The sequence below is a fragment of the Panulirus ornatus genome, chromosome 23, assembly GCF_036320965.1.
Source record: "Panulirus ornatus isolate Po-2019 chromosome 23, ASM3632096v1, whole genome shotgun sequence".
In the NCBI taxonomy this organism is placed as follows: Eukaryota; Metazoa; Arthropoda; class Malacostraca; order Decapoda; family Palinuridae; genus Panulirus; species Panulirus ornatus.
In genome coordinates this window covers 7,558,434-7,573,300 of record NC_092246.1, presented here as the reverse complement: position 1 = coordinate 7,573,300, position 14,867 = coordinate 7,558,434, and the positions used below count along the sequence as shown (strand labels likewise).

The window sequence follows — 14,867 nt, the reverse complement described above, 5'->3', positions numbered from 1 at the left end:
GGACAAGAAAGTGAATTGTTTACAGATTTTATCAACAATAAAATTATCCAATTTGTTTAGACCTTCACTAATATTAAGGCTATAATTCTTTGTGTATTTAGTGATAGAAGATTCAATGATATTTCTTTTGGTGCTGGAGTTGGAGTTAATTACTGAGATGGCATTACTCCAATCAATACAATGATCATAGTTTTTAATGTGATTAAACAAGGCATTTGATTCTTGTCCTGTTCTTATACTATATTTATGTTGCTAAGTCTAACAGAAAGATCCTTAACCAGTTTGCCCAACATAAAACTGATGAGTTCCTGATTAAGATATTCTTTATAGTATTATTGTTGCTGAAGGCAACATTTACATTAAAAGGATTTAAGCAACATGGGAAGTAAAGTAAAATTATTATTGAAATGGAGAACTAAAAGATTCTTGGTATCAATAGAAGGTTTGGGTTCAACTGTATAAAATGATTTCTTTCTTAACTTAAGGGATTTATCAATGAAAGATCTAGGGTACTTAACTTAGATCCTATAGAATATTTCTTCTCAAACTCATCATCAGTAAACTGTGAACTACAAATGCATAATGCCCTAAGGAACATAGATTGAAATGATGATGATTTACCTCGTCATGTTGAGATGAGTAATAATGGATATACGAGCATACATTGGTAGGTTTTCTGTGTATGCTAAACAAGGCAAGGAATGTTTCCCAGTGAAAAATCATGTAGTGAAAGGATGCAGAGAGAGGCATATCCATCACTCACTCAGTTTCAATTTTGGGGGGCCAGTATTTTCACAGATTAGCATAATGGTTAGGTTCTTGATTTCTTTTAAGAGTTTTATGCAACTAGTTTTGACTTCCAGATACGTGTTGATCACCGTAGTGAGTGTGTTCACTTTGGTGCAGATCTGAGTGAGTCTCAGCGTGAAGATCTTCCAGAAGGCCCTATGCTTCAGTCGCTGCCTTCAGAGACTATTCGCTGCCAGCTGGTGCAGATGGGATCTGCCTTGCAAGCATGTCTAGATCTCATTGTTCCAGATAATAGGAAGGTAGAATGATGCTTAGATATTTTGTTTGGAATTAGGAGTTTTACAAACTTTGAAAAAGCTACCCAGCCAGTAATCAAGCACCTTCCTTGCGAAACTCAACTGCAGTACCATCCACTCCTGCAGCTTTGTTACTGATCATTTCATATAAGGCTTTCATTACTTCCTCTTTCTTCATCAAACCATTCAAGCATGATTCTCACAACACATGCCACATCATCTGAAACACCACATCTGCTGCCCTATCATTTAACATATTCAAATTATTCACTTCTTCTGTTTTTCACCTTTTCATTGCTTGTTACCCCTAACAGAGTAAGACTGTATCATCTTGTGGAATAGAAATATCATGTTACTGGTTTAAAATTAAGCAGTGATAATGCGACTGAGGATCAAAATGACTATAGATTTTTCCTCTCGGTAATGAGGTAGTGCCAGGAACAAATGAACATTGGGCTCATTTACTCACATCTCCTCAGCACCAAAATCAGAGCCCCATCCCATGTCAAACCCCCCTTTTTCGTATGTCCTGGCCCTGCCTGTTGACAGTGCATTACCTGTCTACTACACTTCGTTCTGTCCCATACATGCCTCTTGTCCTCTAGAATGTTTAGGCCCCAGTACCAAACCTCTTTCAGAGTATCCTTCCATCTCCATTGTCCTCCTCACCCCCTTTGTTCCTTCCACTTCTGACACACGCATTCAATTCATCAGTCTCTCTTCCTTCATCAGCTCTTTATGTCCAAATTATTTCAGCACACCTTGGTCAGCTTTATCAATCATTCTCCATTGACTACCTCTTTTCTCTCTTACAGTCATTCTTTACATGATCAACCTCAGGCCCTCACTTCTAGAACAGCCACCTTCTGTTCTTATGCATTTAGGGCCCTAAGACTCATGTCAGTACAGTACTATAGGGACTACTGTAACTTTAAACAGCCATCTTTTCTCTAATGGATAATAACTTCCAAAAATTCCTATGTGCACTAAGTCCCTTTGCCTCCTCTCCCACAATGACCTACTTTAGCCCATTGTATCTAAAGCACTCCACTTCCTCCTGGTCCCCTAATTCAGATTTACTCTCAGACAATAGTGTTTGATCTCCATGCTTTATTTTATCACTTTATTCATATTTGCTCTCAACCCACTCTTTTCATATTCTCAAGCACTGTCACCAGCTTCTGGAGTGTCTTGTCACCAGAGCCATGTCATCTGCAAACAGTTAGAAAATGTACAAAAATACTTTACTGCATGCAGTATTTCAGTAGAATTTCTGAATTGTTTTTGCAGTGTAAAAAATTACTGTAAATATTACAGCATAGTTGAAAGATGTATGGCTAAATATTCTTAGATATCACTCATCCAAATCTTTGACTTCTTTTTGTTTAAATTTGATATGATTTCTGTATGTGTTAATTTTGGTAATTTTCATTATAAGTCACTGGGGCATGAAGTCATGTTTTTCACAGACAAATGTTTGTGCTTTTGCCACTTTTCTCCTTATATTTGATGTTAATGTTAATTCATGGTAGCGGCTTGATTTTTTTTACTGGGAAGGGATCTCAGTCGAAGAAATCATTGCATTTTATACTTAAATGTACTCCTCTCACCTTGCAGAAGGAAATGGAACCAATGAGAGCTCAGACTATTCAGTTTTACCAGCATACAAAACAGCGTGAACATATTAAGATATTGCAACGTCAGCACATCATTGAAGAAAGGAAGGAAATGCTTGAGAACCAAAATTTAGAACGTGAAGAATCCATCCGACGAGCTCAGGTATGGTTTTATATCAGTTTTAGATTACAGTAGTAGGTGAATGATTGTTTGCATTATTAGAACAATATACTGAACCAGTTTCAGAAAGGGTGTTGGTAGTTTTTGATAGTCCAGTAAACCCTCGATTTTACAGACCCCAATATAATGTATCGTGGATTTGACAGACAAATGATAAATAGCACATTAATTGGTAATAATTTGATACATGAAGAGAATTCAAAAATCTCAAATGCCGAAACGTGCATTTCATATCGCACTTGTTTTTGTAGTGTGGCATAGACTCACTTTTTCTCGTCTGAACCTGCCTCCTGCTATCGTGCGGTCAGTTTGTATGCAGTGTTTCTGTTATGTCAGAATTGGCTTTATTTATTAAATAAATTTGCAATCCTTACAATTCAAAATGGCATCAAGTGATTGTAAGAGGTGCAATGAAAGCAGGTAGTAATGAAGTGAGGAGATAGAGTGAGTATTTTGAAGTTTGTTGAATGTGTTTGATGATAGAGTGGCAGATACGGTGTTTTGGTCGGGGTGGTGTGCGAAGTGAGAGGGTCAGGGAAAATGGTTTTGTTAAGAGAGAAGAGGTAGTGAAAGCTTTGCAGAAGATGAAATCCGGGAAGGCAGCCGGTTTAGATGGTATTGCATTAGAAATTATTAAGAAAGTGGGTGACTGTGTTGTTGATTGGTTGGTAAGGATATTCAGTGTATGTATAGACGATGGTAAAGTGCCCGAAAATTGGTGGAATGCATGCAAATCCAGCAAGGCGGCAGGTTTGGATGGTATTGCAGTAGAATTCATTGAGGAAGGGGGTGACTGTGTTGTTGATTGGTTGGTAAGGATATTCATTGTATATATGGATCATGGTGAAGTGCTTGAGGATTGGCAGAATGCATGCATAGTGCCATTGTGTAAAGGCAAAGTGGATAAAGGTGAGTGTTCAAACTACAGAGGCATAAGTTTGAGTATTCCTGGGAAATTATATGGGAGGGTATTGATTGAGAGGGTGAAGGCATGTACAGAACATCAGATTAGGGAAGAGCAGTGTGGTTTCAGAAGTGGTAAAGGATGTGTGGATCAGTTATTAGCTTTGAAGAATGTATGTGAGAAATACTTAGAAAAACAAATGGATTTGTATGTAGCATGTATGGATCTGGATAAGGCATATGACAGAGTTCATAGAGATGCTCTGTGGAAGGTATTAAGAGTATATGTTCTGGGAGGCAAGTTGCAAGAAGCCGTGAAAAGTTTTTATCAAGGATGTAAGACATGTGCATGAGTAGGAAGGGAGGAAAGTGATTGGTTCCCTGTGAATGTTGGTTTGTGGCACAGGTGTATGATGTCTCCATGGTTGCTTAATTTGTTTATGGATGGGGTTGTTAGGGAGATGAATGCAAGAGTTTTAGAGAGAGGGGGCAAGTATGCAGTCTGTTGTGGATGAGAGGGCTTGGGAAGTGAGTCAGTTTTGTTTGCTGATGATACAGCGCTGGTGGCTGATTTGGGTGAGAATCTGCTGAATCTGGTGACTGAGTTTTGAAAAGTGTGTGAAAGAAGAAAGTGAGAGTAAATGTGAATAAGAGCAAGGATATTAAGTACAGTAGGGTTGAGGGACAAGTCAGTTGAGAGGCAAGTTTGAATGGAGAAAAACTGGAGGAAGTGAAGTGTTTTAGATATCTGGAAGTGGATTTGGCAGTGGATGGAACCATGGAAGCAGAAGTGAGTCACAGGGTGGGGTAGGGGGCGAAGTTCTGGGAGTGTTGAAGAATGTGTGGAAGGCGACAACATTATCTCAGAAAGCAAAAATGGGTATGTTTGAAGGAATAGTGGTTCCCACAATGTTATATGGTTGCGAGGTGTGGGCTATAGATATGGTTGTTCATAGGAGGGCGTATGTGTTGGAAATGAGATGTTTGAGGACCATATGTGGTGTGAGTTGGTTTGATCAAGTAAGTAATGAAAGGGTAAGAGAGATGTGTGGTAATGAAATGAGTGTGGTTGAGAGAGCAGAAGAGGGTGTATTGAAATGGTTTGGTCACATGGAGAGAATGAGTGAGGAAAGATTGACAAAAAGGATATAGGTGTTAGAGGTAGAGGGAACGAGGAGAAGCGGGAGACCAAATTGGAGGGGGAAGGATGGGGTGAAAAAGATTTTGAGTGATCTAGGCCTGAACATGCAGGAGGGTGAAAGGCGTGCAAGGAATAGAGTGAATTGGAATGATGTACACCAAGGTTGATATGCTGTCAATGGATTGAACCAGTGCAGGTGAAGCGTCTGGGGTAAACCATGGAAAGTTTTATGGGGCCTGGATGTGGAAAGGGAGCTGTGGTTTTGGTGCATTATACATGACAGCTAGAAACTGAGTATGAACGAATGTGGCCCCTGTTGTCTTTTCCTAGCGCTACATCGCGCACGTGTGGAGGGAGAGGGTTGTCATTTCATTTGTGGTGGTGTGGCGACGGGAATGAATAAAGGCAGCAAGTATGAATTATATATATGTGTTTATATGTATATGTCTGTGTATGTATATATATGTATATGTTGAAATGTATAGGTATGTATATGTGCATGTGTGGAGGTGTATTTATATACATGTTTATGTGGGTGGGTTGTGCCATTCTTTTGTCTGTTTCCTTGTGCTACCTCGCTAATGCGAGAGACAGTGACATAGTATAATAAATGAATAAATAGTGCTCTTCCATGACAAGATGTCATCCATACCCTTTTTGGTGTTTCCTTGTACAGAACTGAATAGGGTAAGTTTCTCATTTATACATTTTCTTAATAAGAATTATTTAGAAATATTTGAGAGAAAACAGCAGTGCAGATCCTCTTTATAGATAGCTGATCATTGCCTCTGATCAGAGATTGGGATGGTCATTATAAGTGTTTGTGTTTACGTTTATACACTGAACTGTATGAAAAAGTTTAGGTATGATTACTGGTTTTTGTGTTGGTACCCAGGTTGCTGAAGGTAAATATGACTCTTATTTTCCATGTGTATATTTTAAGGTTCCACATTAAAGATGTTTCAAACTTACATGAAAAATGAAAGTAGAGTACATTGAACCTCCACTAATCCATAACTTTCAGGGCCCAGGTCTGATTAGATAAGTGAAAATCATGAATTATTCCAACATCACAGCATCTTTCCCAATTCCTGATTTTCCATCATCTCATTTCACTATCCTGTGAGACAAAATCATTGAATAGGACAAAACACCATGTAGATATAGTGTATATCCATACTGTCATTTGGAGTAGGTTATGAATTTTCATAAATGATTCGTTATTTTCTTGGTAGTGTGAAAAAGGTTTTACTACTTTGACAGTACAAAAATCACAAAATAGCCCAAAATAACAAAAAATGAAAATGAATTATTAGGAGTTTGGTTTATTATAATAAAGTTATTTTTTAGGTAGTTTGTAATGCTCAAGAAAGCATTAGAAATGAAGGAGATATATATTATTAATAATTGTTAATCCTGTGTGCATAATCAGGAGGAGCAACTGAAGAAGCAGAGAGAGGAAGAGCAGCAGCGGCTAGAGCGTGAAGCTAGTAGACGTGAGAAGGCTAGACAAGAGGAACAGCTGAAACAAATTCAGACCAAGCAGATCAAGGACAGGCTTCTGCAAATTTCACAGACTTCTTATGGTCAGAAAATGATGGAAAAGTTTGATGAAGAAGTAAGTAATAGTTGTACCCATGAATGTATCCACAGTTCTCATTAGATTCTTTAGAGTAAAAGAAATGTCCTTAAGATATGATGTGTTGTATTTCATTAGTGGAACTAAATAAGCAGTATAATTCAAGTACCCTACATTAATGGATTTGAAGGATTTGGCATATTAGGTAGACACATTTGACAGAAGTAGATAGTAGGAACATTAGGTAGGGGCCTCTGGAAACTTTGCAGTAGAATTACCCCTCTGCCAGTGGCCTGCTGAGGATGAGTTACTAAAAGATAAGAAGCAGCACTGGAGTTGAACAGTTATGGAGATTCTTTTGCTGTGGCCACCTCATGAGGGAGTTTCCAAAAGGTATGGGTATCAGAGACATTGATAGATATATGAAATTTGGCATGTTTAACATAACTGTAAGTTAAATTTACATTATGCCTTTTTGTGCTCTTTGCTCTGAAAAGTTAATTAGTTTACCTGTTAGTGAAAGAGAGAGAGGAAATGGATGAACAGTATCTACAGGGAAGAGATGTGAGTGACTGGGATGAGTACAAGAGAAAGTGACAGAGAGTCTGAAAGTATGAGAGCTGAAACACAAAGCAACATAGAGAGGGTGAGAGAGTATAAATGAACTTCAGAAAATAAGAAAATGCATTGGAAGATGGTGAATTGTGTGAGAATATGAGAAGATTGGGAGTGACAGTGTGAAGAGTAGATGGGGTAGTAGTAATAGGCAGAAAAGAGGTGAAGAAGAAAATAAGGTTGGGACCATATTTTCAATGAACATTAAATGTGATAGATTATATGTTGGTGTATGAAGGTTGCTTGGACAGGGTATCATGCAAAGTGAGAGAGTGCCAGATAATAGCAATTTGAAAAGAGGGGAAATAGTGACTCTTGTTTAAGATTCGTTGTGGCATAGCTTCAGGAGTGGGTAGAGCTACAGTTAAGATAAAGAGTTTCCAAATACTTTGTGACACATATTCTTGTCTCCAAAGTGTGTAACTTTGCACTTGTCTACATTAAACTTCATTTGCCCTCTGTCTTACCACTCTGCTAGTAAGTTAAGATCTCTTTGAATCGTTTTGCAGACCTGCCTGCTTACAGCTCTACCTCCTAGTTTAGTATTGTCATCAAATTTAGAGATCTTAGATATGAGACCAAGGTCTATGTCATTATTGTATATTGTGAAAAGAGTTTGGCCTCGGACCAACCCCTGTGGCACCCGACTCATTACGTCTAGCCAAAATTGAGGCTTCGCTGATTAATACTACACAATGCTTTCTTTTGGTAAGCCAGTCTCTGATCCATGTACAGAGTTATTCACCGATTCTGTGTGCTTTGCGTTTATGTAAAAGTCTCTTGTGAGGTACTTTATCAAAAGCATTTTGGAAATCTCAATATATAAAGTTACTTGAAGGTTGGCCTGCAGGTGTGCTAACCCACTACTTATACTGAGTTGTCCCCAACTGACTCTACTTGACCTTTCTTTGCTAATTCCTCTGCCTATGAAGTTACTGCTGCTACCAAGGATCCCTACTGCCAAGGTTCCATCCATCCTCTACCTCTTCCTTGATTGTGGTCAAACTGGAAGCCTTATCCCTCAGATCCCTTGCACATTCTGATTCTGCCTATGCTGACCCACCTCCCACAGCTAGCCCCTCTCCCCCACCCACTCTTCTGTTTCCTTTATTAGTTTGACTGTGATTTGCTCTCTGGAGTCGTTTATCTCTGTCGAAAAAAAAAAAACAGGCATAGTGTTCTCATACAATAATCTACCAAGGCAGGATTACCCTATTCCATATAAGTGAAGACCATCCCTGGTGTACAGAGATCAGTCATGACTAGAATAGTCCCACAGGTCTATACTTAACACACTATTCTCCTTCCCACAGAGAGCTTTAATTCTTCTGTTTATCCCCAGCATTATTCTGAGAGTACAGGAATCGACATCATACCTTGGCAGCAATTCCAGTAGTATAAGCTTCCTACGACTTTCTTTAAACTTGCAAATGAGTTCCCTATACTTTGCTGATATTTCTTCTGATCTCCCATTAATTACATTGTTTGTCCCCACCTGAACTACAAAAATCACATCTTTGGGATTGTTTGAGACTATGTCGTCAAACTTATCTAGAACGTATTCTATCTTAGCACTTGGATAACACAAGTTCTTCCTATTTCTACCCTTCGCACAAAACTCCTGGTCCTAATGTTTGGCTATAGATTCCCAACCAGGATGATTCTATGATCATCCTGTACTTCATCATCTAGTATGCTGAACCTATTGTGAGTGGACAGTTCGTTGCTAGTAAGTTGTTTGGTAATGCAGACAAGTTTTCTTCGCACGTTGGATGATGAAAGTATCTTCCAACTTCGTCACAACAGTTGCTATCCTACTATCCAAGTTATCTACCTAGATGATTTACCTATGTCTGTTATGTGTATCACAACTGTTTTTGCTGCCAAGAACTCAGCTTCCTCTTCCCACCCTTTCATCCTAACATCCAGTTTCTCTCAGGCTTCACTGTTTTTCCTAACGTTTACCAAAAGCCTATCAAATACATCACAGAGCAAACAGGAAGCGTACTCACCTTCTCTAAGGAAAAAGTCCCTGTTGAACTCACAGTGGCATCTAGGGTAGACAACTTGAGAAGCTGGAGCTTTCTTCTAGGATTTGACTAAGATTCAAAGGATTAGGAAGCTTAGGAAGTGAGTCAGTTGTTGTTCGCAAATTCAGGTGAGAAACTGCAGAAGCTGGTAACTGAGTTTGGTAAAGTGTGTGAAAGAAGAAAGCTACGAATAAGTGTGAATAAGAGCAAGGTTATTAGGTACAATAGGGTTGAAGGACAAGTCAATTGGTACAATAGGGTTGAAGGACAAGTCATTTGGGAGGTAAGTTTGAATGGAGAAAAACTGGAGGAAGTGAAGTGTTTTAGATATCTGGGAGTGGATTTGGCAGCAGATGGAACCATGGAAGCGGAAGTGAATCATAGGGTGGGGGAGGGGGCAAAAGTTCTGGGAGCGTTGAAAAGTGTGTGGAAGTCATGAACGTTATTTTGGAAAGCAAAAATGGGTATGTTTGAAGGAGTAGTGGTTCCAACAATGCTGTAAGGTTGCGAGGCGTGGGCTATATAGATAGAGTTGTGCGGAGGAGGGTGGATGTGCTGGAAATGAGATGTTTGAGGACAATATGTGGTGTGAGGTGGTTTGATTGAGAAAGTAATAACAGGGTAAGAGAGATGTGTGGTAATAAAAAGAGTGTGGTTGAGAGAGCAGAAGAGGGTGTTTTGAAATGGTTTGATCACATGGAGAGAATGAGTGAGGAAAGATTGACCAAGAGGATATATGTGTCGGAGGTAGAGGGAACAAGGAGAAGTGGGAGACCAAATTGAAGGTGGAAAGATGGAGTGAAAAAGATTTTGTGTGATCGGGGCCTGAACATTCAGGAGGGTGAAAGGCGGGCAAGGAATAGAGTGAATTGGATTGATGTGGTATACCGGGGTTGACGTGCTGTCAGTGGATTGAATCAGGGCATGTGAAGCGTCTGGGGTAAACCATGGAAAGTTGTATGGGGCCTGGATGTGGAAAGGGAGCAGTGGTTTCGGGCATTATTGCGTGGCAGCTAGAGATTGAGTGTGAACGAATGGGGCCTTTTTTTTCTTTTCCTAGTGCTACCTCGAGTGAATTGGAATGATGTGGTATACCGGGGTCGACGTGTTGTCAATGGATTGAACCAAGGCATGTGAAGCGTCTGGGGTAAACCATGGAAAGTTGTGTGGGGCCTGGATGTGGAAATGGAGCTGTGGTTTTGGTGCATTATACATGACAGCTAAAGACTGAGTGTAAACGAATGTGGCCTTTGTTGTCTTTTCCTAGTGCTACCTTGCACACATGCGGGGGAAGGGGGTTTTCATTTCATGTGTGGTGGTGTGGCGACGGCAATGAATAAGGGCAGACAGTATGAATTATGTGCATATATGTATATGTCTGTGTGTGTATATATATGTATACGTTGAGATGTATAGATACGTATATGTGCTGTGTGTGGACGTGTATGTATATGCATGTGTACATGGGTGGGTTGGGCCATTCTTTCATCTGTTTCCTTGCGCTACCTCGCTAACACGGGAGACAGCGACAAATTATAATATATATATGATTTTTTTTTTTTTTTTTTTTTTTTTTTTTTTTCCCCCCGCTGTCTCCCGCGTCTGCGAGGTAGCACAAGGAAACAGATGAAAGAAATGGCCCAACCCACCCCCATACACATGTATATACATACGTCCACACACGCAAATATACATACCTACACAGCTTTCCATGGTTTACCCCAGACACTTCACATGCCCTGATTCAATCCACTGACAGCACGTCAACCCCGGTATACCACATCGATCCAATTCACTCTATTCCTTGCCCTCCTTTCACCCTCCTGCATGTTCAGGCCCCGATCACACAAAATCTTTTTCACTCCATCTTTCCACCTCCAATTTGGTCTCCCACTTCTCCTCGTTCCCTCCACCTCCGACACATATATCCTCTTGGTTAATCTTTCCTCACTCATTCTCTCCATGTGCCCAAACCATTTCAAAACACCCTCTTCTGCTCTCTCAACCACGCTCTTTTTATTTCCACACATCTCTCTTACGTTACTTACTTGATCAAACCACCTCACACCACACATTGTCCTCAATGATATCAAAGGATATCCCAAAGATTCAAAGGATTTCACTAAGATTCAAGTGGATCACTAAGTGGCACACAAAAAGACCTGTTTGAAACTGGGTCTGCAAGTGCGTCACTGGAGCATATTTTTCCTCGACAAGGGTTGGCGGAAAACCTACAAGGGTTGGCAGACTGTAGAGAGAAGCTCCAGAAGTTGGTGACAAATATTGGAAGAGTATTTGAAAGGAGTGCTGAGATTATATATATATATATATATATATATATATATATATATATATATATATATATATATATATATATATATATATATTTTTTTTCTTTTAAACTATTCGCCATTTCCCGCGTTAGCGAGGTAGCACTAAGAACAGAGGACTGGGCCTTTTTTGGAATATCCTCACCTGGCCCCCTCTGTTCCTTCTTTTGGAAAATTGAAAAAAAAAAAAAACGAGAGGGGAGGATTTCCAGCCCCCCACTCCCTCCCCTTTTAGTCGCCTTCTACGACACGCAGGGAATACGTGGGAAGTATTCTTAATCCCCTATCCCCAGGGATAATATATATATATATATATATATATATATATATATATATATATATATATATATATATATATATATATATATATATATATACACACACAAAAGAATGGTTTAATTTATATCATGGAGGACTTGGAGATAGTGGATTGCTTAGGTACCAGGGAGAGGATGTTGCAGTGGATACAGCCAGTGCAAAAATCATGCAATGAAAGAGGGAGGCTAAGTAAGGTCATGTATGTTGTAGATTAGAGAAGAGAGGTCATTTCCTCCTCCTCATATTTTTCTCTCCTTCCTTTCATGTTTTCCATCACACCTTTATACCTTTGTTTCCTCCCTTTCTCTCTCTATTCTGCATGTTTCCCTGTTTTTTCTATTCCTTTTTTCCTGTTTACCTTTTTCCATGCCTCCCACCTTGATCTCTGTGTTTCCATTCCTCCCAGCCACTTTAATTTATTCAAATGACTCATGACATTTTTCTTCCAAAGTTCCCATTAGTTTTGATCATGCTGCCTTTATATACTTACATATTCTCAAATGTTCAATCAATTTATCACTCAGGAGTTGTTGAGTCTTGGTGCAGAAGAAATTTTGCAAAGGCAAGTCGAAGAATTAGAGAAAGAAAGAAAAGAACTCCAGCAACGACTCAAGGCTCAGGAGAAGAAAGTGGATCATTACGAAAGAGCTAAACGATTGGTAGAAATTCCACTTCTGAAAAAAATGTTGGAAGATGAGAAGGTAAGTGTGGAAAGAGAGAACGTTATCTGAGAGGGCAAGAATGGGTATGTTTCAGAGAATAGTAGCCCAAGTATATTATGTGGATGTGAGGCATGGGCTACAGAAAGGGTTGTGTGGAGGAGGACAGATGTGTTGGAAATTAAATGTTTGTGGATAATAATGAGGTGTGCGGTGGTTTGATCTAGTTAGCATTTAAGGGGTAAGAGAGGTGTTTTAATAAAAAGATTGTAGTTGAGAAATCTGAAGAGGATGTGTTAAAATGATTTGAACCTAAGGAGAGAATGAGTGAAGAAAGGTTGACAAGGAGGATATATGAGTCAGTAGTGCAGGGAATAAGGAAAATGAGACCAAATTGGAGATGGAAGGTTGGAATGAAAAAGATTTTGTGTAATTGGGACTTGAACATGGAGGAGGATGAAAGGCTTACAGAATAGAGAGTAATGGGACCATGTGATATACTGGGGATGATGTTCTGTCAATGGACTGAATCAAGGCATGTGATATGTCCAGAATAAACCAAGGAAAATGTGTGTGGCCTGGATGTGATTCGGTTGCAGTGCATTACACATGACAGCTCGAGTATGGATGTGAGAGGGTATGGGCTTTCTTTTCCTGTCTCCTGGCACTACCTTGTTAATGTAGGAAACTGTGATCAAGTATGAAAGAAATAGAGAAAAATGTATGTCAACTCAAGGTCCTAAAGAAAAATTTGTGTAAGCCTTTAATTTTGAAGCAGGTGAAGATAAGTACATAGGTTTCAGGTACAGTGCATCCCACAAGATTTGGTACGACTTATTGATATGATTGTAGTGGTAAAATTCTATATGTTTATGGCAGATTGTTATTTATTGATCCCCTAATTTTATTAGAAAAAAGACAAGGAATTCTGGAAATTACAAGAAGAGGAACGTGTGAAGAAACTTGTTGAGGAACATCAGGTCAGCTTGGAGCATAGTAGGCGATTAAAGCGTATGCAGACAGATCGTGTTGAATTTCTTAACCAACTCAAGTCTTCCCGTCGATCTGAAATTGAGAAGAAACTCAACGACTTTAATGCTCGTCTTGAAGTGGAACGAAAGAATCGACTTGGAGAAAGGAAAGAGCAGAGGTGAGCAGATATTTTGTGTGGTCACTCATTTGTAGCTATCTATTTGTACTGTACAATGAGGGAGTTTTTCTCATGTGGTCCTATCTCTTTCAAACATCCTCTGTTATTATACAACTTCGTAAACTTAACGTATGCTGTCTGCTTTAACCATGACCTGAATCATTTCTTCCATTAGTCCACCACTCTTATACTATAAAAGTACTTCCTTCCATATTTTACAGCAAGTTTTTTGTGTGTGTTTAATTATATGCCCTCTGGTTCCTGTATCCCTGCATCTCTGAAGAAGTATTCACTGTCTGTATTATTTATTTATTTATGAAATTTAAAGGTTGTGATCTGGTTGCCCAAGTTGGGCAGATTTAAAGCTTCTAGCCTTTCTTTCTAACCCAGCCCTCTTAGTTATGGTACCATATTTATTGCCATGCTCCACACTAAACCTTCTTTGTTAGCTCTAAGTGCTTCTTTGGGTGCAGTATTCAAACTTAAGAAGCATATTTTAGTTTGGCCTTATTTTGGATATAAACAGTTTGTATTTCCTTATGCATAAACTTGAAAGTGTTTCTAAATTTTGCTAAAAGACAGTTTCTAATACTTATTTTTTCTGTGCAGGGAGGTTGTTTTACACTCATGAGGATCCCATCTTTTGGACATTCTGTACTTAAAACAACTAAGATTTATGTATGCTTTCTGCAATAACCATGCCCTTAGTCATCTTATTCCAGTCATAGATAGATCCACCACTCTTATACTACGAGCATTTTACATCTGTTTTAACAAGTTTTCTAATTTTAGATTATATAAGGTCTACCTTTTGCTGACTGAAATTCACAACATTTCATATTTTCTCTGACCAGACGTCGTGAACGTCGTGAGGCTTACTACCACATGAAGGCAGAGGAAGAGCAGCAGCGAAGAGATGAAGAGCTGAAAAAAGCAAGAGAAGAGCAAGAGCGGTTAGAGAGGGAACAAAGAGAGAAGGAAGAACAAGAATATCTTGAAAGGAAGGCGCAACTAGACCGACAAGCAGAACTCCAGAGAGGTAAGTAGATTGTGGAGGTATTGCATAATTTGTGCCCATATCCCTGGAGATAGGGGAGAAAGAATACTTCCTACGTATTCCCTGCGTGTTGTAGAAGGCGACTAAAAGGGGAGGGAGCGGGGGCTGGAAATCCTCCCCTCTCATTTTTAATTTTCCAAAAGGAGGAACAGAGAAGGAGGCCAAGTGAGGATTTTCCTCAAAGGCTCAGTCCTCTGTTCTTAACTCTACCTCACCAATGTGGGAGGTAGCAAATAGCATGA

General features: G+C 39.3%; 1 protein-coding gene across 1 annotated transcript in view; it reads left to right on the top strand.

The window, feature by feature from the left end:
* The window catches only part of eIF3a (eukaryotic translation initiation factor 3 subunit a), a 46,779-nt gene that overhangs the window by 13,746 nt on the left and 18,166 nt on the right, over positions 1–14,867 (top strand). Inside the window, exons 10-15 of the mRNA XM_071676537.1 lie at positions 864–1,049; positions 2,664–2,825; positions 6,320–6,505; positions 12,284–12,460; positions 13,330–13,568; positions 14,423–14,607. Coding sequence (XP_071532638.1) covers positions 864–1,049; positions 2,664–2,825; positions 6,320–6,505; positions 12,284–12,460; positions 13,330–13,568; positions 14,423–14,607 — 1,135 coding nt within the window. The remainder of the gene's footprint in view (positions 1–863; positions 1,050–2,663; positions 2,826–6,319; positions 6,506–12,283; positions 12,461–13,329; positions 13,569–14,422; positions 14,608–14,867) is intronic.